Source organism: Acromyrmex echinatior, chromosome 4, assembly GCF_024713525.1.
Source record: "Acromyrmex echinatior isolate Ae372 chromosome 4, ASM2471352v2, whole genome shotgun sequence".
Taxonomy (NCBI): domain Eukaryota; kingdom Metazoa; phylum Arthropoda; class Insecta; order Hymenoptera; family Formicidae; genus Acromyrmex; species Acromyrmex echinatior.
The window spans coordinates 13,109,697-13,136,475 of NC_141855.1; the positions used below are offsets into that span (position 1 = coordinate 13,109,697).

At 39.0% G+C, this 26,779-nt stretch overlaps 1 protein-coding gene across 5 annotated transcripts in view; it reads right to left on the reverse strand.

The window, feature by feature from the left end:
* Positions 1-26,779, reverse strand: part of LOC105146454 (cell adhesion molecule Dscam2) — a 93,332-nt gene that overhangs the window by 62,291 nt on the left and 4,262 nt on the right. For 4 of the 5 annotated variants that reach the window (XM_087406018.1, XM_011056733.2, XM_087406016.1 and 1 more), the window contains exon 3: positions 3,356-3,682. In XM_087406018.1, the coding sequence (XP_087262144.1) occupies positions 3,356-3,682 (327 nt within the window). The remainder of the gene's footprint in view (positions 1-3,355; positions 3,683-26,779) is intronic. The other variant, XM_087406017.1, reaches the window with a different exon arrangement.

Below are 26,779 nucleotides of genomic sequence, written 5' to 3' on the forward strand. Positions count from 1 at the left end.
AAGTGGTGGAAAGTTATCTTCCTTACAGAGACAAAGTAACCCCGCATGACAGGCTATCGCCTTCTTTCTCTCTCCATTTTTTGACAAAATGTCGCTATTACGTACGACAGCTGCCGAGGTAGTGGGAAAACGAAAAAGGTGACATTTCCGGTGGCAACTAGCAACGTACTCGAGCGATCGTGCACGCAATCATATCCATTTTGTTTCCAAGAATAGGGCGTGCGCGCCCGAAAGATTTTTCTCGAGGACGGAAGGAAGCGCTAGCTGAAGCCGGGCGTCGAGCACGGAAGCACCGAGGAGAAGGGCGAAGGAAAAGGCAGGATGAAACCGTGGAGGAGATGAGCAAAAAGGAAATGGCTGAGGCGGATACTAGGAGCTGACGCGGCAGAGGCACCAGGCATGAATCTGAAAAGGTATGGGCTGCGTTCACGCGACGATGATTTACGGGCGTATTAGGTCGATAAGATATCTTCCGGTTCGTTGACCTGGCGGAAGCTCTATTTTTAAGGCGCCTCGCGGCCTCCTTTTACTCCATTTACCCGTCCCTGCCTCTTTCTCTTTTCTCGCCGTCTTCTACTTCGATACTCTTGTAGACGTGAGTTTTGGAAGGTATCGCGTCGTCGAGTAAAAAGAATCCGTAGACGGATCTCTTTTCCATTAACGTGATTTCAGTAACTAAGTACCATGGCTGTTCAATACGCAATTTCTAATATATTCTCACCAGCTCATGCCTGTCAAACTCTATTTTCTTTACAAAGCAGATAAATATTGAAGACTCTTGTGTGCGAAATCTTTTACATAAAGAAATTTAGAGAAATGTTAGGAAATTCAATATATTCAAAATATTTAAAAAATTTCAATCAGATCACACACTTATCCATTGATACCAAGATGAATATTTACACATGAAAAAAACAATTTTGTTGAAGTCTAAAAATATCTAGATCTAAATAATTTTAGAATATAAAAATAATTTTGTTGAACTATCAAAATAATTATTTAGGAAACTCCAGCTTAATAAGCAATGCTGCGAACAGTTTTGATATTCTAGCGATCAATTTGACCTACATAATTATTTTAATAGTCTAACAAAATTATTTTTAGATCTATATCTCTAGTTAAACTTTTCGATACTTCAGCAAACCGTTCTTTCTTTGCAGTAACTTACTTAATTCACTAATACTAGAAACTTCAAGTATGACACAGTGAAACCCTTTTAAATCGAAAATCAAATTAGCTCGATTATTTAATTATTACTTGAGATTTCACCGCAAAATTAGTTCGTTTTAAAGATCTTTTATTTAATTAATCGATAATTGTCTGATACGATAATATAAATTGTCACAATTCTTCAATTGTCTTAATCCAGATAACACATCATCCAGATAACTATGAATATTTTACATATATCAATACCAATATCTTTCTTCGGGAATACATGCACTAAACATTTGCAAACTATTCCTAAAACGTTCAAAATTTTATTGAACATTTTGAATATTTTAAAAATAGGAAAGTTTTTTTATACAGAGCATTATTTGGAGTAATACAGAGTAGTAATTTACGTCTAAATCTTGCAATCGCTAATCATGTTTCTGCACTGTAATCAAATTAATTTCAACTTTTTTTGCTTCTTTAATGTCTTTCACATAACATTGGCTACGTTCAAATTTACACAAAAACATTATATATGTGTGTTGGAAGCAGTCTACTCACGTTCTTGTCAACTATTTGTATTAAATTTTTTAATACAGATTCGAATGTCGATTTAAGATAATATGATCATGTAAAGATTTTGCGTTAAACTAATATTCAAGTTTCTTAGTATTGAAACGATATAATTTATGAGTAAGTGAACAAATAACATAAAATAAAGAATTTTAAAATGTAAATTCTAGGATAAATAAATAAAATATGGGTTAATTTAATACATAAATGTTAATTTTACTAAAAAAAAATATGCTTCCACGGTTTGTTAACAAACTGTATCAATATTACTTTTCTTGTATTTATTCTGTTACATAATATTTGTGTAACCTTCTAACATATTCATGTCGTGTTAAATTAACCGAAAAATTTCAGTAGATCGTTTAAAACATGCGATTTGTATTACATTCGACACACTTTCTTCAACAGTATAACTATAATACAAGAAGGTACAAATTACAAATTCAATTGAGCCTGTTTTTATAACTCATGAACTTTTCTAAAATTACAAAAACAGTCTCATTGAACATGTTAGAAATATTCCTACAACGTTCCTTTTACTTTATATATACATATCTTTTGAGAATATTTCAAAGTTTCTGGAAAATGTTCATAAAACATTTATATGTAGAACGAATTGTGCCATCCGGGAATTTTTAACATACGATGTGCGAATAATTCAGAATATAACTTGATTACTTCCAAGTTTTCTCCATACACTTTCATGTAGTATACGAAAAGAACAATTTTTCTGAAACATTTTAAAATTTAGATACAGCTCTGAAAATAATTTTGTTGGGCCATCAAAATAATTATTTAGGAATTCAAGCATGATGAACAGTGCTGCAAAAAGTTTTCTGGTTTTAGCAACCAGTTCGAGCGCCCTCATAATTATTTTGATAGTTGATCCAACAGAATTATTTCCAGTTCTGTATATCTATTTAAATTTTTAGATACTTTAGCAAAAATATTCCTTCTGTGCAGAACATTTATCATTAAACACTGTAACTTATTTAACTTGCTAATACTCGAAACCTCAAATTATGACAAATAAAATTGTTTTTTTCGAAAATCAATTAGTTCAGTTACTTAATTATTACATTAGAGTTCACCGCAAGAAGCTCTCTTATTTAAAGCTCTTTAATTTTTCAATGAATGTCTAATACGATAATATATATTGTATATTCTTTCAAGATGCGACAATAATTGTCTAATACGATAATGTAAATTGTATAATTCTTAATAACTTGATTATTTCCAAGATTTCTCTACAACATTTTCTTTCAATGAAATATCAAATTGCGATTTCAATATCTAGTAATTCCATTATCCTCTAAATTCCGCTGTGACACGACGGAGAGACAGCCCCATTACTTAGTTCGCCGATTATAATCCGATACGATGCATAAACGTGTGCGAGAAGGAAATTTCATCTCACCGTCCGAAGAACAGAAGTGGCGATCGAATCTGTAAGCATGAGTCCATCGTCTGCGGGTACACACGCGCACGCGTCACTCGTAAGGTCTTCTCCTGCACGACCTCCGTAGAATACGAGGAGGATGTCGACGATGTCGGGAAGCAACGGGGAATAATGCAGAGAAGCGGACCGCAGATAACGAGCTCGGCAAGTTTCGCTCGGTTGACATACCTGCTCTGACGGTGACGTCTCTGCTAACGACCGCACCGACGCTGTTGACGGCGGAGCACTTGTAAATGGCCCAGTGGACATCCTGCCGGAAGGCCTCGGCCTCGAACGCGGGGAAGTGTATCGTCCCGTTGCCGAGGACGTGCCTGATGCCGAGGATGTTCGTTATACTACCGCCGTCCGCCGCGAGCCAGTCGACGGTTGGCAGTGGATTTCCTCGCACGGTGCAGTCCACCCGGCCGCCGTTCACGTTGGTGAACTCCACCCTTGACGGCGGTTCCGTCATGAAGCTGGGTCCCTGCATTTCGTAGGAGGCGTCGGAGATACCTGCTTCATAACAAGGAACAGGACGAACGTTAGATAGTTATATTAACGGCAAAACGTAAAGCGGCTTAACTGTATTCAATTAAGATTACCGCTCCTTTCCCTCCGCGCGCGCACTTTCTCCGCCTAGCATACATATTTCGCGGATATCTGCCTTCCGCCTTTCTTTTTCATTATTCATTTCGCAACGCCGCGGCCGCAGCGCCATACAACTTTAAATACGCTTAAAATTTCCATTACCACCGTGGTGCTTTCGCGAATTCTCGGAAAACTCGCCGGAACTCGGAATCCGGACTTGTCGCGAATCTTCGCGCGGACCTGGACGGATGCGAACGGAGGGATTTCGAGCCAGCGCGCGAGCGCTTTATTTTGAGGTAATAACTAATGCGCCATAAATTCTGGAGTATTACGAATAACAATCAGAAACGCATTAATCACGCAGTAGCGTCAACGAATGGACATTCGGCGGTGGATTTTTCGTTCGCCATCGCACCGGCCGAATACGAAGTAATTTTCTGGACGAGGGGGAGAGGGAGGGTCACACAGCAGCGAGAGAGAGCAGCGGAAGAGCGGCGGTGGGACGTGCACTGTATCGTCGACGGACATGAACGAAGATAATACGCCCGGCCATAAATCATACATTTAACGCTGAAATTCGGCTGTAATAGCTTCCATAAATGGAGCGCATTGCACGTCCCGATCCCCCCCGTCACCCTCCTCACCCGCCGAAGCCTGTTAACCATTCATCACCCGAGTTATGTTGATTTAAGTAGGAATGCCGGTTCGCTCCCGATGTATTCCGCATTCCCTCCAGCATTGCTCATCTGGAAGCTGGCTCGACCAAGTGCGGACTATCCACGTTGCAGAACGTGCAACGAATGACGTGCGCGTTCTCGTGGCGTGTTTCCGCGTGTGCTTCTGACGAAATCGCGATCGAAGTACGTCAAAGGCAGCGCGTTTTAGGAATTTTGGGGGCGCACCGGCGTTTTAACGTAAAGTTTCAACGTGCGAAACTTTGGACAAATTACGCAAATGCAGCATTATGGAGAAAAAAAGAAGAATTATTATCGCACCCGCGAGTCGCAGTCGCGACATGAATTATCAACGATACTATCGGCTTGTATACTCTAACTATAAATTTACAAGTCAAAGTACACACACACACACATACACATACACAGTTAGATGGCTTGGTTTTACTAAAATTACGTGCTTTTATCTACCCGACGCAGGCTCGAGTCCAAGGTACTCTCAGTAGCCGAATATAGCCGAAAGTAGCGAGGTCGGAAGTTGTTTTGGTTCGAGTCTCCGATGAGCGCTTACGTTGGCAATTCTCTTCCCTTACGCCAGCCTGGCGAGCTTAAATCTTGATTACTTATCTCCTATAAGCCAAGGCAACGTTTCTAGTAGCTTGGCGGATTCCCCACCCTCGCGGCATCGTCTCTCGGACGTGCACGTTCGAATCCGGAAAGTTATCGTTTTCTCGAAAAAGAAAATCGTGGACTCTCTCCTATAAAAGCTGTAGTACCTAGCAAAGATTTACTTCCTGCCTTACCCTCTCACCCTCTCTCTCTCTCTCTCTCTCTCTCTCTCTCATTTTCTCTCGTTCTTTCGCCGCCCCTCTTTCTTCAAAGCCGACAGAGTTTCGAATCTTAACGTTGAGCGTACTCCAGCATCGCTCGAATAGCCAGTGCGGACCTGTGATTGGATATATCTTGCGACCTACATTCACCTCGAGCTCCGTAATCATTTCCCCGCGGAAGGAAGAGCAGAGTGGAAAGGTGTCTCGCATAAAAAGTTAACTCTTCATCTTCCATGAGTTCCCCCGGTTCACATTATAATTCCACCACTGTCCGTACAATCCTCTGACGTACATCGATCGTCTCAGCGATTCGATCGTTTCCGGGAATTTCCCCGGATTGATAGCATACATCAGAAATATGATCTCGGATCTCTGATCTCGGCTCTTCTTGAATCGGATTGGATTACGAACGTAACAGGAGCGTTATATCAGAAAGATTAATCGCGCGAACTTTACTCTTTTTTTATTTATACGTTGATGGATACGCGTTCTCGTAACTTCATGATGTACGATCGATTCAATGTTTCTCCGGCATGTAAATCTTTTCAAGAATTTGCAAAATCCTACGTTCTTATTTGATTATATGACAGATTCCGATTACGGAAATAGACCAAGAATCAAGTCACGTCGAACGTACTCGAAATACGTTGGCTCATCAAAATAGCTAAACAATGGATGATGACTGGAGGGACGAGCGAATGCGTAGCTAAGGGTTGCATCTATTCTGGCACGTACTCAACTACACACCCTCTCTAGGGCCACTCAGCGAAACCGAGAGAGAGAGAGAGAGAGAGAGAGAGAGAGAGAGAGAGAGAGGGAGAGGGAGAGGGAGAGGGAAAGGGAGAGAGGGAGAGGGAGAGGGAGAGGGAGAGAACACGATCATCAGGTCGGTTGTTGTAAACGATACGTTGACAGACTAGAACGTAGCGTGACACTACGTCAACCCTCAACGTATCATCACAAGCGTATCCCTGAAGACGCGTACTTGTGCTTCTTAGGCGGCCATTGAAGAGACGAGACGAGATCGAGGGTGCGGCGACCAGCCGTATAATGTTTTGTGTCAACATCCTTCGAGAATTCGCTCTCTCTCTAGTTTGCCTCAAGTGCCGCTTTTATTCACGTTCCGTCCAGTGCACCCGGTACTTTGGTGGAACAACGTAGTTGCCATTAGTTGTTCGAAGAGAAACCTACGATGGTTTCCTTCCGGACATCACGCGCACAATAGAAATAATTTGACAATATTATAGATATTCTTATTTGACATTTGATATCTAGGATTTTTATGTAGAACTTCGCACAAAGATCAAAATAAAAAAGTATATAGAAATTTTGGAAAAACTTTAAAGTATAATACACAAATATTTTTTTGCATTTATAAAACATGCAACTTTATATACGACATTTTTATAGGACGTTAAGTGGAGAATTTACTTCGATTATATTCATATTGAAATGGATTATTATAAAAAAATGAAATAGAATATAAAATAAATATTTCTACAAAGAGAGTTTATGTGTTTTTATTTAATTTATCAAAAATACGTCATGTTATGGTTAAACCATAATTCCCTATATGTATTTCAAATTTCTCTTTCTCCCTCTTTCTCTTTCTCTCCATAGATATTTTCCCTGTTTAAATAAAACATTAAATATCTCAAATTTCGAACGACGCATTATTTTACAGTACATTTTAACCGTTCGCGTAATATATTTTAGACTGTGAAACATTTTATCGACGAGTAACGCGCAAGATATCGTTTCACTCCTCATAATTTCGAAAAGTCAGCGCGACTAATAACGGTACCGGCGAACTTAGCATCGCTGACTAATTGCCGATGAAGAATGAGAAGGTAAAATCCTTAGTGCTGCCGGCGCGCGTATAAAGGGCGGAAGAAGCGTCGAAGGGAGCAGTCTCCGCTCCGGAATCAACGCCTATTCAACGGCGTACGATTCTTTCCGCGCTTTCCGAAGAGCGAAAGAACGAAGAGAAGGATGGAAGAAAAAGTTAAGTCCGGAATATCCACGGGTGCAGAAACAGACAAAACGCGAACGACTGTGTGGTATTGGATAGCACAAAGTGAGATGGAATCAGAGAGAAGAACGGATGAATGGTATATAGATGTACCACAGATCGCGGTGGATGCAGACGAATAGGGTAGAAAAGAGAAAGGGGCGCAAAGGAGGGAAAATGAGGAGCCCTGTCTGTGGTTTGTCCGACAATGCAAACCGGCTTTCTCGTATCACTGTATTGTTTCCATTGTTTCAACGGCTCGTGCGAAGGGATTGTTAGTCATTATACGGCAACAGAGAAGTCAGAGAAGATTCGGAAAGAGAGGGAACAGAGTTTATCCGCCTTCTAACGCCGATTATCATCGTGCTTTACTTCCCATCGTCGGACGTCCCGCGTGCAATTCTCCAGGGCATAACGAGTAATTTCCATCAGCGACATATTCGCGAATCCCCTGCATCTCGTCTTCGTGGACGCGTGTCGCTGGGAATGGGCGACAGAATCGCTGACGCATCGAACGAGGATTTTATCAATCATATATTTCAATTTAATATACAAATATTCGTGCGACAATTTTATGCTATTATGGAAGATCAAAAACAGATATCCCTACAAAGAGAAATCACTTATTGATTTACGAATTATTTCGTTAAACAAACGCCTACATTATGCATTGTTAATGTAAAGATAAAACATGATTTTATATATCATGTGATTGAATTATGAGGCATGCAATTGGCTAATAAATCACCCGCGTGTGTGCGCGATATGAAATGTTGTTCTAAAGGAGTTCAATCGCCAATAGAATTATTGAAATGTAAAACGGATAAAACCTGTAAAACGGATGATACTAAAACGGATCGTGCCGTATTTTTCTATATGACGCGTCGTAGACCTTATCGACGAATTACAGGCATGAAATTACGGACGAATGCTTTTCCAGTAGGGATCAAAAATCGCGGCGATCGTCAGTTTTCGATCAATTAAATTTCAAATTCCACAACAATTATTTCATTACAATAAATGCAGGATTGGGAATGTTACTTTGTGAGTTACTCTTTAAGTTATCTTATATGTATTTATTGTAGAAATTGAGTACAAAAAGTAATTGAGTACAAATGATAAAATATAATATAAAAAATAAAATATTATTGTACTTAATTTCTATAATAAAAAACAATTTATTATAAATAACGTACAAAGTAATTTTCCCAATTCGAAATAAATGTTTCTTTTCTAAAGAATCGCAGTATGTTTTTATCAATAAAATTATTACACGTACAATTTATAAAAAATAAACAGATTTCTTAAGTAAAATGAAAAAGAGATTGTAGGAGCAGTAGTGAACCTTGGAAGATGTCGGCAAATGCCATAATTGCAAATTTGATTTTACATTCTTGAGATATAAATTTAATCCCCGTAACAATCTCTGAATCTAACCGGCGCGTCCAGTCTGTGCAGTGGATTATTAATCGAAAGTTCTCCACTCTGCTCTATTATTACATCGACCCTCTCGAGGCCTTTGAACTTGCGATCCCCCACGCTTTACGATTTTACTCGGCTTTACGCTTTACCTTAAAAGACCGTAGTACGAAATGTCAATCAAAATCCTGTTACAAGATAAAAGTACGAACTGAAATGAAAGGATTTCACCTATGTGTGTGAAAAATCTGATTTGTGAAAATTTTGAACTGTTTATCTCTGAAAAAAACACAGCACGTTGGAACTATCATTAAGTTCTTATTATCGGATTCACAATCAGACGAAAAATTGTATGATTTTATCCTATCCCGCGATATCCTATATTTACACACGGCAACGTATCGCACGATGTGCCACAGCAGCAGTGGACAAAATTGGGCAAAATTATCTTCGTTACACAGTAAGGCACACCATTCGGTACGTTAATTGCCTGCGTCAGCAGCGCTTGTCCATTTAATTGAGCCCCTGCAGTATCTGCGATCGAACGTTAATTATTTCGTATTACGGAATAGCTAATCTATGATTAGAGTGCCAGCCATTATCTTGTCTCTGCAATCTGATTTCTAGTTGAGCAGCTTATCGCCGATGTTTTCGCGCGATCGCGCAACTATGCGGCGTACCAATGCGACGGTAGAAGATTAATGTATGTATGAGCCCATTTTCCCTTCCCCTCCCGTAATACTTTAGTTAAAATATAAATGCACTTCACCAAATTGATTCGTGAATGGTGGAAGGTGATGCGGTAAACCCCATAGTATGCGTTAACTACTGAACTTTACACGATAAAGCTTCGCCATTAAATTTCGGTGCGTTTCGCGTTATCATCCGGAAATTTATCCACGTTACCGCATCAGAGATTAGCTAGTCCAACGATAATATAGATAGTCCATGTTATCATGTATCGCGGCTTGAATAATATTAACATGCTCGTATAGTTACGAATCGTTCGTGATTTTCGCGAAATTCCAGCTGGCGAAAACGGTTAGTGCACTCGAAAATTGTCGACCGCAAAACTATAATTACACCGTTACGCCAAAATGTGTTTACGGGTTATCGATACGCTGGAGGGTCTCGCGAAAAAAATAATATTTCAACGTTTGTCGATCCTCCCCGTTTTACGTCATTCCACCGGGATATCGTTTCCGGTTTCGTATAATTTTGATGAAATCTTTTTTTTCCGCATAAATACTGCGAGATACATTTTTTTAGAAACCTCAAAAGAAATGCACGGTATATTTTTCGGTTGGAAATTCGCTAATTCTGCGAGGTATGCGGTTTTTGTTCCGCCACGATCCTCCCCTGTGGCCGTGTGGCTTATAATGAGCGTGAAAGCTACCTTAAAACGAACATAAGTAGCGTCATTATTCGCTCGCGCCGAGCCACGTTATTACGTTAAACGCGCTTGCATATTTGGTGCGTAAAGAAAATAATTATATCGCGATACGTTAACTTGGTTAAATACACCGCGGGCTGACCTTTCTATATTACAGGATTCCGCGCGGGCTCTTTTACAAATTTTTAAATTGTATCGCGTAAAACATAAATACCTCAAAAAATACAGTAAACACTTTTAACGGGATAAAAGCGTGCACGCGAGCGATATTATTTTCCGTCCGTAACCGTGAACGAATACTTTTGAAACGCGATCGCTAAGTTAATTAAACTACGTTCATTCCACGTTGAAATATTTTGTCATTAACTATCGCCGTTTTACCTTTGCATAAATAAATGGCTTTACGTATCCCGATTATCCACACTAGAAACATTTTCAACTATTTATCGCGAATACCGAATGACATTATCATCATCTATTTTTCGGCTCGGGAGATATCGATCGAAGGATATAATGAAACGAAAGTGCGCTCGACGGATTTAATTGTCGCCGCGGCCAGTCGTGTCACGCTTCACGCACGAAAGCAGGTACTTCCTCTTTGCGCATTGTCAAAAGGTCAATACCTAAAATTGCTTCGCTTTCAGGTCCAATGCTTTTCATTCGTCATGCCTGCTTGTTTTATATCCACCACGTACAATTTTCCTACCCGCCACGTACATTCGTGCTCGGAGTTAAACGACGTTTTGGGCGGTCGACTGTAAAAAAAAGGAAAAAACAAGCGTACATATTAAAGCTACACGGTGCTCTGCTATAAAAAAAAAAAAAAAAAATGTTCCAAGCGGCCATGCTGATTTTCAGTTAGCTCGCCGGGACGACAGTCTCTCTCTCTTTTCTCTTTCTCTCACCACAGCAACGATTTATACTTGATTTCAAGAAAATTACGGATCATACTTATATATATATATATATATATACACACAAAGGATGTCTCACAAACAATACTTTTATAGTATATTTTAGAGATAGAGTAAAAAATTCTAATATAAAAATGTCGAAGCTACAATTTTTGACTTATAATTAGTTAAAGTTAACTTATAATTTAAAAAATTATTGCAACCTCAACATTTTCATATTAGGATTTTTAGTCTACTTTATCTCTAGAATATATGCTGTAAAATTGTACGGTGATTGTGAGACACCTTGTATATACATACAGGTAATGTATACTAAATACATTAAAAGATTTTAAGGGATGATTGCTCATAAATTCAAGAAAACTTTATATAATCATATGTTCGAAATGACTTATTTCAAAGACACAAGATATCAAAGTTAAAGGAAAAATTTCATTTTTTCTAAAAAAATTTCGAATTATTTTAATTAAACTTTGTAAATGTTCGAAGTTTCATCAAAATAACGAATGATTTTCGAAATTTTTAGAAAAAACAAACTTTTTTTAAAACCTTTGAAACTAATTGTAAACCGGTTTTTGGCATATGAAGTTTTCATCTTGAATTCGTGTGGGCAATCGTTCTTTAAAATCTTTTAGCGTACTTTATATACACCCTGTGTGTGTGTGTGTGTGTGTGTGTGTGTGTGTGTGTGTGTGTGTGATGTGTAAAAAATGCAACTCATATAATTCATAATTCGTATTTCATTGCGCAAATCGTTACGTACAGTATACGTACAATATATACGCACGATCGGTTCGAGAATCGGCCGAATAGCTGATTTCTTCTCAGGGTAGATGGCTCGGTAACCCGAAGCCATAAATCGGTGATACTTTACGGCGGTCGGCTAACTTACTAAACTGCCGCGGAAAGAAACTGCTCGAGACAGCCGAGATCGTAAAGTCGGCCGTTTTAAGGGAGATTTAATCTGAGCCTCCAGAGAAAGAGAGAGAGAGAGGGGGGGGGGGGGGAGAGAAGAGCAGGGGTTTAATCTAAAGCTACCGTATACGCCAAATAAAAATCTTTTTCTCCATGCATAACATGCAATAAAATTCATCTTAGCGGGATATCCGTACATTTCCCTAGTTTCCATGTAAATTAAGTTAGCAAGTTTTGGCATTTGAGCAGATTGCCTTTCTTTGAGCCTGAGAATAACCTTTTTGCAGAACCACGACTCATTGTTAGAGGTACAAGATTTGATCGACGTATCGTTATCCAAGAGTTTTCGTAATTCTGAAGCTACAGGGATAGAGAGAACGTTCCTATGGAATAGATCTTCTCGCGGAGACAGGGGATCTTTGAACAATGAATTAATCCAAGGTCTGCGAGCACACAGACTTACGTACAGCAAGTTCGCAGACAATGTACATTCACAGATCGTGGCAAGAAGCCATGTTAATTTCGCCGTGACTTGACAGTCACGATTTTGCCTTCCCTCGCTCGATCTCTCACTCTATTTTCGAGTAACTCTGAATTCTCGAAATTCCTCTACAGTATATCAGAGTCGGAATTATTCCGGCGATTTCAGAGTGTATCTCAGTATCCGTTGATCGTAGCAAATTTCCATGCAATTTTCTCCGACACTGCATATTTTTGACACCTCCCCCGCCACGTCGCGTCGGAAACAGCAAATTTTATTGAGAACAAGGTTTCATTTAACATCCATCGCAACCGCTTCGACTTTCAAGATATAAAATATCCGAGCACTGTTTTACGAGCGTTTCTTACAGAGGGTGCTGGTCGATTTGTTGAGAGTGTATCTCGGATAATAATCATGATGAAACGTCAAAAAGCATTGGCGGATCCACAGGGGCTAATATAATTCTCTTTGGAACTTCTTTCTTAAAAAATATTTATAGCAAAATGTTATATGATATTTTTATAATATTTCTGCTTAATCATAATTTTAATATAAAAATATTTTTTAATCTAAGAATCTACTAGATATAAAAAAACATAAATCCCATTGTATTATTCTTTTTTTGTGATCATATAATTTCAAGTAAGACATTTAATGAATTAATAATATATTTAAATAATGTAATATAATAATAAAATTTAATAATTGAATAATAATTTAATATTTTATCTTTTCATATTTGACTTAAAAAAAATTTCGCTTGATCATCAGTGTCAACTGTCAGTCAATGACATTCCCCTTGACAAATTTTTGGATCCAACAACGTCAGGAGGATCTCCGCGCGACGTGTGTCGGGTTTCCCTTCCGTCTTCAACGATGATTTAATACGAAGCTTATAAATACTATCTTGGAGGGATAGTCGAGACTCGCGAGGGAACCGCAGTGCGGTTAACGCTATGCGTGTAGAGATCCGGAGCGACTATACGCGTATACATAAAGCCGGAGCCAGCCAACCAGCCAACTACGGCGGAACTGCGAGAGAGAAACAGGAAGAGAAAGAGCGAGAGAGTAGGAAAGACAAAATGGAAGAGAGGGGGGGGGGAGAGAGAGAGAGAGAGAGAGAGAGTACGAGAGCATGTGAGTGTGTATGTGACAGACAGAAAGAGAAGGACAACGCACTAACAGGACACACCGGTACAAAGACCGAAATGCAAATACGTATTCTGTGTACTTAGGAAGCGGTAGCCCCAGTGAGCCTCATGCATAGAGATTGTACGTTGTCCGTGTAAAATCGACCCACGGCCACGCCGGCCTTCAACCCCTATCTCTCACCCTCTCGCACATCCCTTTGCCGTTCTCTCTCGCTTCTCTCTGCTCTCCGCTCTGTTAACGTACGTTGACTCGGTGCTAGTGAATTCGCCGAATTATCGACCTTCTTTATTCGATCTTTGAAGTGTCGTCCGGTACCTTTCAGCGCAAAGTCGAGCGCAAAATAGTAATAATCTCGAAAAGCGTCTCGGAAATATAATTTTCTCTTAACTGCCCCGCGGATAACGGCACACGCGCGGAAAAGCGAAGCCTCCTAAATCGGATGTGTTATCGAGATTTTCCGCGCAAATCAGAATGAATTTTATATCCTCGAGTTCGTAACGACGGCGGGACCGACGCACTGCGTCCACTCCGTCGTGCGTCGGTCCCGCAAACAAAACAAACCGCGCCGGGCCTGCGCCGGATAGGTATCAAACGGATTAATTCATCGCGAACGATAAAGTCCGGCGTTTAAAATTTAAATTTAATTGCCCGTTACCACTTTCATCGCGCGGGATGCGTCACGCGCGCGCGCGCGCGCGGGTCGGGCGGTGAGTGCGCGATTAAGTACCACTCATATTTCTCATGAATAATTCAAGAATCACATTACTGGCGGTAACGTATCGAAGATGGTTAAGGCACTACCACCGTGGCCGTGCGGTGTACTCGCTCCAATGTATTCGGCTACTTGACGAACGTAATCAAAAAAGTTTACGTCCTATTTTGCAAGCCGGCGGACGTCGCGTTATTTGCGATAAATAAAACTAGAACGAAAGTTCCAGCAGGGACGAGCTGCTAATCGGTCACGAAGCGTCTGCCTGCAAGCGACGAATTCCATCATTTCTTGAATTTTATAACATTCACGGTGAAATATTGAATTAATTTTTCGAAATAATAAAAGTAGAATAAAAATTAATCTAAGTAAAGGGCATATAAGAATCAAAGAATTAATGAAACTTGAATAAAATCATATAACTATAATATTAATACAGATTCTCGATATGATTCTTCTAAAAATCTTGATGGTATAACATATAAAATATCTCAGAACAATAAAATATCTCGATGATCTAAGCAATAATTACATGTTTTGATTTCTTGATCGAGCCATCTTCAGATTTAAATAGCAATCGCAATTCACAGTAGACGAGTGAAACGATAATACCAAGTAAAGATATGTTAAGTTAACGATCTCCGATGGATTGTATGTTGACAGACAGAAATTGTTCCCAATCAGCTGATCGACTGAATGTTAAAATTTCAATGAATCAGAGAAGTATGATAATGTTTAATTTTTTCATTGTTTTAAACCTCAAGAGTCCTTTATTATTTATTTCCTAAATAATACAAAAGTTGTAATTTAAAAAAATAGAAACAATAGAGTCAATAATAATCGATTTAATACTTCTAGTATTAAACCGACGATTATTGTTGGATAAAAGAGTGTGTAGATTTATCATATTAAATTTGACTCGATAGCATCGTGTATTATTTACGCTAGTCCGCTTGTTAAATAAAGCACAAAATTTACGAGACGGCAAGTAACTCGCGCCAACGCGATGCGAATGCACGACGTTGCGCAAGCACGACAGGAAAGAAATATTACGCGGAATAATTTGAAATACGGAGTTTGTTGACGTTCAATTACCTCTTAAAGTTTATAAAAGAATATGGACGAAGCGCAGAGGGGATAAAGAAGATAAAAGGAGGAAGCGACGTCGTATCCGGAGCGCTGCACTGCGCGTCTTTTGCATGCTTTTATCTCGTTTACGCATCTACTATCGAGGGGCTGGCTTGAGCCGAACCGCCGCCATAATGACGGCATTCTTGCCTATCACGATGTTCCCCTTCTTGCGATGTAAATGTCCATTTACCGTTGGCGGAAACGGAAACCTCGCATTCCTCGCGCCTACAAGAGCTTTCTGCTTGAATACCTTTCCATCCTAATCCTATCACACGCCGTGATCGACCGCCGTCCTTAAGAGGAAAATCGTATTAGCGAAAATGAGCGCGAGTATAATTTCATTTATTCCAATTATTATATATTTACTTTTAAGTACACACGTCAGTGCATTCAAGTGAGGAAGTACAGAGTCTCTCTGTACAGACCAAGAATCAAAGTCAGGGCCGGCTCGATCGCGATGCATAGACGTGTCACTACGAGAGATCGAAATTGATGAACGATGAGAACTTCATTTGCACAAAATCAATTAACATTAAAATACATAATTTAACATTAAAATGCATAATAATCAAATTATAATAATCTTAATTTTATTAATCGTATTCTTCTACCATCTTTTTGCTTTTTGTTAATTCATAAAATATAAAAATTTTCATAAAATATAAAGATATAATTTCACATCCTTAAGAGATTCATTAAAACGTTCATTATATACTTTAATTAAATAAATCTATGAGAAATCTACAACATTAACTCCATTGTAGTAAACACAACTTTTTAAATAATTATCATTGGTGTACGTTATGTTTAAACTTGAGTAGATAACGGTTTGCAGAAAAGAGTTGAAAATTTTGATATATTATTTCACTATTATAACTGCTATTATAACGTTTAGCCGCTCTCAGAAAGTTCTAACGCCGGCCCTGATCAGAGATACCGTGAAAATGTCGAGTATTACGGAGCTTGTACACAGAGAAGAAAATTACGTTCCATGTTCCCAGTACTATTAGAGCAAACATATTCTACGAGTCCGTCTCTCTCAGATACGTTCGATTACGGTAAACAGTTTTTCGCGAATGGGGAAAGCATGATGGAAATACAACGGAAAAACCAACACGTGAATTATTAGAATTTTTTAACAATAAACAATAAAAATATTACAACTGCAAAAATCGTCAAATGTATGGAGCAATGAATCCTTTTATACGTCTGCAAGAAAAATAAATAAAAAGAAATAAAAGGTAGCTAAATATAAAAGCAGCAATTAAAGACAATAATCTTGTTTTAACACCATTGTGTGCTAAATGTAATAAATAGTAATTACGAATTAGATAATTAATATGTACATTCTATGGAAAGCTTTATAATTCTCTCTTTCTTTCTTTTCACTGAGCAGAGTTACTCTCTGTATAATTGATCATAATTTTGTGTAAGCGAAAGAACACAATGAGATTTTCGCGTTTCCGCCACGTCATAATCCGACTCTTATTCCATTGTGGAAGCGCACTGATAAACGCTACGGAAATGTCGGTCACTATTAACATTTCGGCGAAACTTTTTCTGCGATGCTTGACAGGCTGCCAGCGCGCGTTTCGCATGACAGTGATTTGCTTTGTGGTTCACGTCGAATGAATTTGTGGTACCCGTTGCCGCAGGCGTGTGCGGTTTCATATAATTACGCACTTAATTGCTTATATTGCGAGGACCCACTGATGACGGAACCATCATCTCTCAAACCGCGTTGTATGTATTAGTTGCCATTCGCAAATTGATACGACGCTTCTACATTCTATTACAGCAAGTGTGCGTTGCATTACTGCTGCGTTGTAAAGACAATATGTAATTATTTTCATTTGTTTATCGTCAAGTCAATCAAGTATTCGATGATACGGTATAGTAGTTGAATTTACTTAAAATTTTGCAACGAGCTAACTTAATCATATAAACGTATCTTTAAACTTGTTTCCTATATTTGCGAAAATTATTGATGTGCGTTGTATTCACGTGTTAAATATCTATATATAAGAGCCAATAATAAATTACCACGAGAGTTATCTCCGCATGCAATTACGATCGGTATAATTATAACCGCTGCCATTGTTCTCGTCATGGAACGCTGATCATTCGCGAACGATATGTGGCATATGTGCGTATTTCAGAGAGACAATTATTTCTGTTTCGCGCTGATATCGAGAATCGCAGTCATGAAAAAATATCGCCAACAAAAGAATACTTTATTTGACATCAACTCTAACGGGAAAAAAGAAAGAGAGAAAAAAAAGAGAAAGAGAAAGAGAAAGAAACCCAGGAAAATAAAGATAGATCTAAAAGTAAGACATAAAAACATAGAAGCCCTAGCCAGGAGTTCGTTCATTCGGTGGGACGCAATTTCGATTCCCTGAAAGCTCCTCTGCTTGCTCGGTGAAGCTTTCGAGGGAACCAGTGGATGGGGGTTCTACCGTTCCGTGGACTAAAGTTTCTCGAGGAGTCTTACGTGGCAGAGCCGACAGGTGGATAGAGGCTTCTTTCCTGGCATACCAATTACGAGGGTGGAACAAGTAATTGTTTGTCCGTACCTTACATCGAAGCGTGAAGGGTATATAGACTGATACCCGCGGACGCGGTAGTCGACGACGGTGATGGTAGTGGTGACGTTGCCGTTGGTGGTCGTAGCGAAGAGGTAGTTAGGTCGGGAATAGTGCTGCGGCAGTAAGGTTGATTGTAGAGAGCGAGAGGTAGAAGGAAAGAGAGAAAGAGAACGTGAGAGTAGGAAAGGATGAGAGGGTGGCGCGCCACGGCAGAGCGACGAAGCCGCACGTCGGGGTGAAACAGAGACGGAGCCATCTCCCGTTCCGTCGCCCCGTCGACTAATGAGACCGCGTGGTTACATCAGAGGCCGGGGACAAATTGAAACGTACGAGCCTAGAGGGGCCACGGAACAGAGAGAGCGACCTCCTAATGCGTGACTATGGAACCACCCACACCACCGACAGCCCGTTAACACCGTTTCTGCCGCCGCGCCGTGTCGCTGTTCTGCCCGGGAACAGGCAATTCTTGAATTTTATTTCGTTACCCATGAGAGAAAGAGAGAGAGAGAGAGAGAGCTTGACGAACACGAGAGAAATATGAACGCGGATGACATCCGACGTTCACGCGAAGAATCTTCTTCTTCGCGGAAATTATTACGCAATGTTGAGGAAGTTGACTTACTGATGTTACTGGAGTTTGCTTTGACATGAGAATAGAGAAAAAGGATGAGAGAGTCATTAGTTATTTTCCCGTATTATTTTCTTCCTTTTCTCTTATTGTGCGGTCCACGATTTTCCCGCGTTTCTCAAGAACAAACTAATGCTAACATAATTTACTCAATGAAACAACAACCGCTTTTACGATCGACGTTTCTTTTCTACGAGCAATACCGTGCGTGCGCTACTTCGGGGCCAGGTCCTCAGAGGGTCAGCACGAAGGTCGTAAACATGATACTCTCAATGTGCCTCCCAACGGACATCCCTTTGATACGGTCGAATAATTATTCTTCGTACGTGCGCGGCATTGGCTGTCCACGCTCGTATCGAAACTGGAAACTTACATCTCAAGTTGGAGATCCTGGCGTTCTCACTTTGCAGAAGATGAAGATACACGGATGGCAATTCGTGAAGTTCGATTATCGACGAGAGAGAACACGATATCATGGCTCCGCACACGAGTGCGACATCGTACTTCGGGGAGGATCTCGGAAGCCGCTACATAGGCAATAAAGCCAGGCCAGACTAGCTTGAGCAGGTAGTAGATTACGGGAGCGGCAAGTACGACAGTATGGCAATGGCGGTGGTGGTGGTGGTGGTTGCGGTAGCGATGGTGGTAGAGCTCGCTGATGCCGGCGTACGCGTTTGGAAACGCGCTCGCGAGGGCGAGGGCGAGAGAAACGTGAGGGAGTCGAATAGACGCCCGTCGGGCGAGGGTAGGAGAGAAACGAGAATGGATGCGGCGGCAGTCTAGCATGCAAAATGCTGCGTCGACGTTATCACACCGCCAGAGATTAAGGGGCTGACGCGGTGGATATCGGGTAGCGGCGGGTAGGAGGCGGGTAGGAGATGGCGGGTCTTCGGTGTTCTTATTCTTCGTACTCTGTCGAGTTTTACTTGGCAGACATCCCGCGCGATACCGTCCTTATTGTTCTCTCGTATACGCCATACCCTCGTTACGAGCCGCTGTGCAACGCGCCGCTGTGCCCGCTCTATTCTATCCGCTTTCTTCCATCTACTTCCTCCACTTCACCTTCACCTTTTTCTTTACTCTCCCGCGCACATCTTTTACATCTTTTCGCGTCGCCGCGCCGCCTAACCTGCTGCCGGCTGCATTTTCACCTCGCGTTAAATTGTTAACCACCGGAGATAATCAATCTTACGCTCGGCGACAGGCACCACGTACGTAATTCGTCCGCGTAATTCACCTTCTCACTTGTCCTACATTTCCTGATGCCGCATTTAACTTCGATTGGCGTGTATCCGATACCAACGGTAATACCTGTCACGTCTTCCTTTCTTATCTCGCTCGACTAAGCCATTACGGCGAATGCCTTCCAATTTTTGTTTCTTTCCGTTCAATTACGTAGGTGAACGACGAGATAAAAGAGAGGAAGAGAAATTGTAGCTTAAAGAAGACTCATGGCACTTACGCATGTTTAAAGTTCTTAAGGATCGGCGGAAGCCACAGTGGAGATCTCTATCGAAGACGTATTTCTCTTGTCTCAAATTATGGATAAAATATTGAAACAATCGCAATGTAATTGCGATATTCGTAATCAGAAAAGTCACTTGAAGGCTCGTACAGAATGTTTCTTTTTGATGAAAAGTAAAATAAATATTTATCTTGATCTCTCTTCGTACTATAGTACGATTAAAATACAGATAATTTTATTTATTATAATGTTTTAAGAACCAAATTGCACAATGTTGCTCTGATCGCGCCATCGTAGCTTCATAAAAAAGAAACTGAAAAGTCTCATGATAATAAAGTCTCAATATTATTTCTAGGAGATAAAATATTATATCAGTGTAAGGCATGTATCTGCAACATGAGTAAGGAATAGTTTATTTTAGTTATTATAATACTTTTAAGAGCTAAATCCGGCTTTTTACGAAGGAGACTTCGTAGCTTCGTAAAATATCAGCCGAAAGAAATTTCAGATAAAATATTTCTTACATAAGATAATATATGGTAGATGTATATCTGCATCGCAAATGAGGTGTAAATAAGTTTTCTCGTTACTTCTGCCAGCCCTTAACTCTTTCAGACCTGATTTTATAGAAATTATGTTAAAAAAATTTTTTAAATTCAATTTATGCGCACTTTGATAAGTAATTCATACTAAACAATTAGATAATTTTTTTTCCAAATTTTGATTATTTTTCCAACATATACATTATTATGTACACCAGATCTCAGACGATGTCGATAGAATTAAATAGTTTAAACGAATAATGTCTTCAAACGTAATGTACATTACAATGCTGAGTCTAAAGGGGTTAACGATTCACGCTATCTTTGATCCGTTTCCGTCCTCCCTGCTCGTCTGTTAACTTTTCTATATCTTTCGTTTAGCTCCGTGAAAATTTTAGTTGGCAGATATCCAGGCAGCTACCTGCAGTGTCGTTATTGTTCGCCATCTTTCCGTCACGTTTTATTACTGCCTGGTGCGGTACTACCGTCGCTGTCGCCACTACCAGGACCCGCCACCCGGGGTCTTTCTTATTTTCCTCCTCGTCATTCCGTACCTCGTTCAGGTTACTCCCTCGGGCGCAACGTCTTTTAACAAAGCTGCCGTTGCAGAGGCGTAGCTGCTGCGCGATACATGTTAAGCCGTTCAACTGGAATTTATTTACGCAACCGCTTTTCGCAGCGCGCAAGCTAACTCCGTTGCTTTATTCGTTCCCTCGTGGACGCACAATTCTCAATCTTCATTCGCGCTCCAAGTTTACTTTATCAATTTCTTCACATGATCAAATATAATTCTTGAGATAATTTTAAAGTCTTTCAAATACTTATGGCAGAACATTCGTCAATTTAATGTTATTTTTGTATCCGCTTTGTTCTATTGTCTTAACACATTAAAAGACGTTTCTTATTCATTAATAAATACGAATAAATTACTACAAAATTAAAGAAAGATATTTCATCATATAAAAGATATCATTATTGGAAAGTCAAAAGTAAAATTCTATCTTTTGCACAAGAGATAAAATATTTCTAAAAGAAAGAAACATTATTGTTTCTTTTAGTATTAAGACTCTCTTGTTTATTCATTATTTCAACGTTTTTGTAACAAAATGGGAAAATTATATAATAAAAATTCTTACAAATTATATTTTAATAGAAATATATTTTTCAATAAAATAACACATATTTACAATCGATAAAATAGATTTATAAATTATATTCAAAATTATCTTTTTGTTTCAGAGAAAAATTAAATTATATTTATGTGTATATATTATTAATTTGACGATCATAGCCGTAAACATAGTTTATTTCGTTTCTGATTATGCATAATTCATTTTCAGATATATGATTATTTAATGACACAAAGGAACAGTTTTTAATACATTTTACAAATTGATTCTATCAATTGCAAGTATTGTTTTATATCGACATATAATATTTCTATATTTTATAAGAATTTTTGACAAATAGAAACTCTTACATGTATTTAATAAAATGATAAATAAATCAAATTTATCTGGAATATATTGGCGTTTAATCAAATTGCTATTAAATTAATTATGAGAACTTGTGATAGACTCGTAGTAATTCTTGAGATAATTTATAGCGACGGAGAAATTGTGGTATACTTCTACTTCACAAACTTTGTGACGCGTTTGACTGATTTGAGATTGTCGCATTACCGCGTATTAACTATGATCTCGACTGCTGCATGGAGAACTATAGGAAGTTTCGCTTCATCGCTATACGGTCTGACTGCCTCATCGACTCAAACTACTGCAAGGACATGCGTCAGAAGTGTGCGATATGCACGACAGTCACGTAGGGAATTGAACGTTCCGAGACGACATCCTCGTACCGGAGGACGATTCAGCAGGAACGTTGGAAAATTTCGCTCGCTTGCAGAAAACGCGAAACTAAACGAAGCACAGATAAACGACGTATCTCGCGCGCTCGCACAGACGTGCCTTCCTTAATCATCCGTACGTACAAAACGTCTATATCGAGCGCGATACATTGTTGCGACGGATTTCGTTGACGTCGCCAAATCTATTCTGCAGCAATTATAAATTCAGATACGAAGTTGCATGCGCATGAAATTTGGATGACGACGAAGAAAAAAATGCAAATTATTTAAGATTCATTTCGGAGAGTTGACGTTCCGCGGAGACGTTTAATCTCGACCGGTCGACGAACCGACTCAACGAAACCCTCCCCCCCCTCCTTCCCTCCTCCATTGAGAAACCATGAAGCGAGCAGGAGAACGAAACTACCCGCGAAGACGTCTATATCGTAAGAAGACGGCACCGTAGAAAAACATGGCAACCCTGCGCCAGTGCGCTTGAGCTTACAACAAGAAAGGCTTCTTCTTTTTTCTTGCTTTGACGTGTGCTCCTCATTTATTCCCATGGTGCAGAGTAGGAAATAGCGGAGAGGAGAAAGAAAGGAGAGAAGATCAAGCCAGCGAGCACGCAGCAAGAAGGAAGATGCCGAGGGAAGAAATAAAAGACGGAATATGAGAGGGCAACGGCGGAGATGGGTGCCAGAGGAGGAAAGAGGAACGCGGGAAAAGAAAAGAGAAGCGTAACGCTCTGGATGGGGTGCACTCGTTATAGGCCGCGGTGCATCAGCGAAAAGACGAAGAAACGAAAGGCTCTGGTGGAAACGAGCGCTGAAACGAGCAGCGGGTCGAAGATGGCGGGGGAGAGGGTAGATGCAGAAGAATGAATGCCGGCAAGGCTCCACTAGGGGTGGTCTCAGGCCGTGGCCTGATGATAGGGTTGTATTGTGGCGGTATGACGGCGGTGACCCGAAGTCGACGAGCGTTTGCAAGCTTCTCTAAGTTCGCCACTCCGTCTCGCGCTCATTCTTCTCTTACTTCAAGCTTCTTCTTTATCTATCTTCTATCTACTTCGTCTTTATTCCGGGCTTGGTGGCTCCTCGCGGGTTCCGCTATCCTTAAACTAAATACTGCCGATGACAGCTGTGCGCTTCCACGGTTGGCATCAGCGAGAAAAAGAAACGGAGGAGAGGTATCTGTATTACAGCAACTACGACTTTACGTCTTTTCTTTCCTCTTTTTACTCCTTATTCTTTTATCCTTCTAGTTTTCTTTTATTTTTCTGTATGTGCTTTTCTGCGTAATGCGAAATACTAGCTATCAGCTCTCACAGCGTAAAAGTTGAGAATGGATGAATTGGAGCGAGTCGGACTTACCGGTGATGCTCACAAAAATACAGAGAAATTTCCATGATGATTACTTAATATATTATGATTTTGTTCTCCTGAAATTCTATTTTCTAACTCTTTATCTATTAATCAAATAATATGTATATAGATTTCTAAAAATTTATACAGAATGAGTTATTAATGTTTTAAAATTTTGTGAGCGTGTTTCTAGATAAAAAGAAAGAATAAATGTTTCCATGATTATTAACAAATGCTTTGTTATTGAAGTAATGGACTCGAATAGATTTGAATGAGTATCGGATGACATTCTTATTTCTTGCATGTGGAAAATAATGAAGCATTTCTTATAAATATAAAGAAGTATCCATCTGAAAATTTTAAATAAAATCATTAGTTGACACAGTATATGTATTTCATGCATTACAACAATAAAACATTTGTAACTTACGATAATGTTTATAGAAACATTTATTCTTTTTTTTTATCTAGAAACACGCTTACAAAATTTCAAAACATTATACTTACTTGTGACTTATGCTGTATATATGTAAATCTAGCTTTATACATTTATCATACAGCTCAATATTTTACATACATGTACCATGCATACATGTAATCTGTTTTGCGCAGCATAGAGCGAAATTAAAAAACTTGAAATCGCGGATGCTAAAAAGTTCATTGAACGCGAAATTTAATTAAACCGGCTGTCACCATGAAAGGGGAGGGAAAGGGAGGGTCCTCATCGCTTCGTGCGTTCTATTTTAACGGATAAATTTAGCGTAAATCGGAGCACCGGAGGTGGTATTGAGAATGACGGCAGAGCTATAACAACAGTAATGACTATGGCATACACAGCGTGCCACAACTTAAACCCAACGGTTCATAATTGCTTTCCGATTAGATACCGTTGCGATAGCGTTCCGATAGCGTTATTTTCAATTCCATGTTGCGCTCCGCGGCAGCAAGCAGCGCGTATCGACAGGTATACATATACCGAGGCAAATTCAACAGGCGGCTGTGTGCGCCGGTCTTTGTACACTTTTCCGATTAATAGAAAAGAGGGAGAACTGGAATGGCTGACCACCACACGCGGCGACTGTCCACTGGCCAATCCCCTCGACGTGATACTCGACATTTCGCTTTCTTGAAACCGCTTGGCTTTTGCGATCGACTAAAATTGATTATTAAGATTATCCACTGATCTGTGATTTTCAAGCCAAAAAAGTTTTGAAACCTTTAAAGTTTAAAAAACTCCTTATCCTTTTTGCAACCTTAATTCTTTCGTGTTATGCAAACAAATTGATCCATACTTTTGTGGCCAATTATACAGTTTAAAATAATATTAAATTTTAATAAATATTTCCTCAAATATAGTTCTAAGTCAATATTTACTAAATATAAATATATATTTGTTTGATACAAAAATTATTTGGTCCAACTATTGTTTTTTTATTGAGAAAATATTTATTTACTGTAAGTACATGTTTATTTAATACTATTTAAAAAAATATGGTATGTATTAAGATTTAGTAAATTTTTTTTCAGTGTAGCGATCAATGACCGTTAAAATTAATTATGACGACGGGAATTTTGTTCATTGTAAATCTGTGTTATTAGTATTTAAAATTAGGGTTTCTTCAAAACCCCATCCTACCTACATAAACACCTTAATCACTGCAATTAAGAATTTCATTCTGCCTCATCGTCAATTGTACATTTTCATTCTTTATTGTCCTATCCCTTCATACATTTAAATATCAAATGTATGGCTGCTTTTTTCTATGTCAAAGTAAAATACTTTAACTCATTACCTAATGACATTAGTCCTCCTTTACCTATTTACTTTTTCAAACGACTGTTTTTCACTTCATTGCTTCACATTTTTTAATCTTTACCATGTCTACAATCATTTTCATGTCTCTTTTATTTTCTCAACATTTATGCATTCATTACACGTGTAATCGTGATGTCTTCATGCTAATGCATTTTAATTCTGTATTTTTATCTTCCTGTCATTTTATATTTGTATCTCTTTTACTATGCGTATATTAAGATGCTTGTTAGCATTATTATTAAATTGACGATATAATTTATGATGTTATTTCAAACTTCAGTTTATGATTGCGTTTTAAGTCAAACAAAATAAAAATTGACGTGCAGTTTATAAAACTGAATAATGTATTTGCAAATTTGCATAAACATTATCAAGTATCAGATCCATTTTGAAAATAGAAATCTCTTATTTGATTTATTTAATTTAAATTTCATTTATAATGTTGCATTAATATTTGGCCTCGTGAACAATAGTACTAATGCTTCACTTTTTAAAGACCACCCATTATAAATGTTCTTCTTATTTATTTGCTATTTTTCGCATTTCAATAAAATTATTATTAATATTATCATGAATTCAATTGCGTGTTTTTCTTTTTTTTTTTAATTATTGTCAATGATCGTATGAATGGATTTAATAAAATTAAATAAAAAATACCATTTGTCCAGTCAATAAAGGAATTTTTGCGCTATTTTTCAGTCTACTATAAATTTTCAAATGCCATGACACAGCGACTCAGAGTTTAAAATCATTGCCCGCCGTTACGTGCAAACATTTACGGCATCCCGAAAGGCACGTCTTGTTCTGCAGTCCGAGGGAAGCGATAAATTGACCCGTGTAGGCGACGGTTTGGCGCATTCCGTGTCGTAGATCCATTGTGGTCCGAAGGATTACTCAGTGGTTGAATGGATAGTGACCGGACGTTCGCGAACTACTACTCGTAGGTGCACCATTAATTACGATCCGTAATTAAACATTGTGTCGAATTATCTTTCTTGGCCAGTGACGTGATGGGAAGGAAAGGATGTATTGGGTGCCACCTCTTTGTGTCGATATAGCTTATAATCTTATCCGCGCGGCAGCTAATTTAATGTACGTTACGTAAAAGTTTCGCCAAGAAACTAAACGCGGCTCTTGAGCTTATTCACGG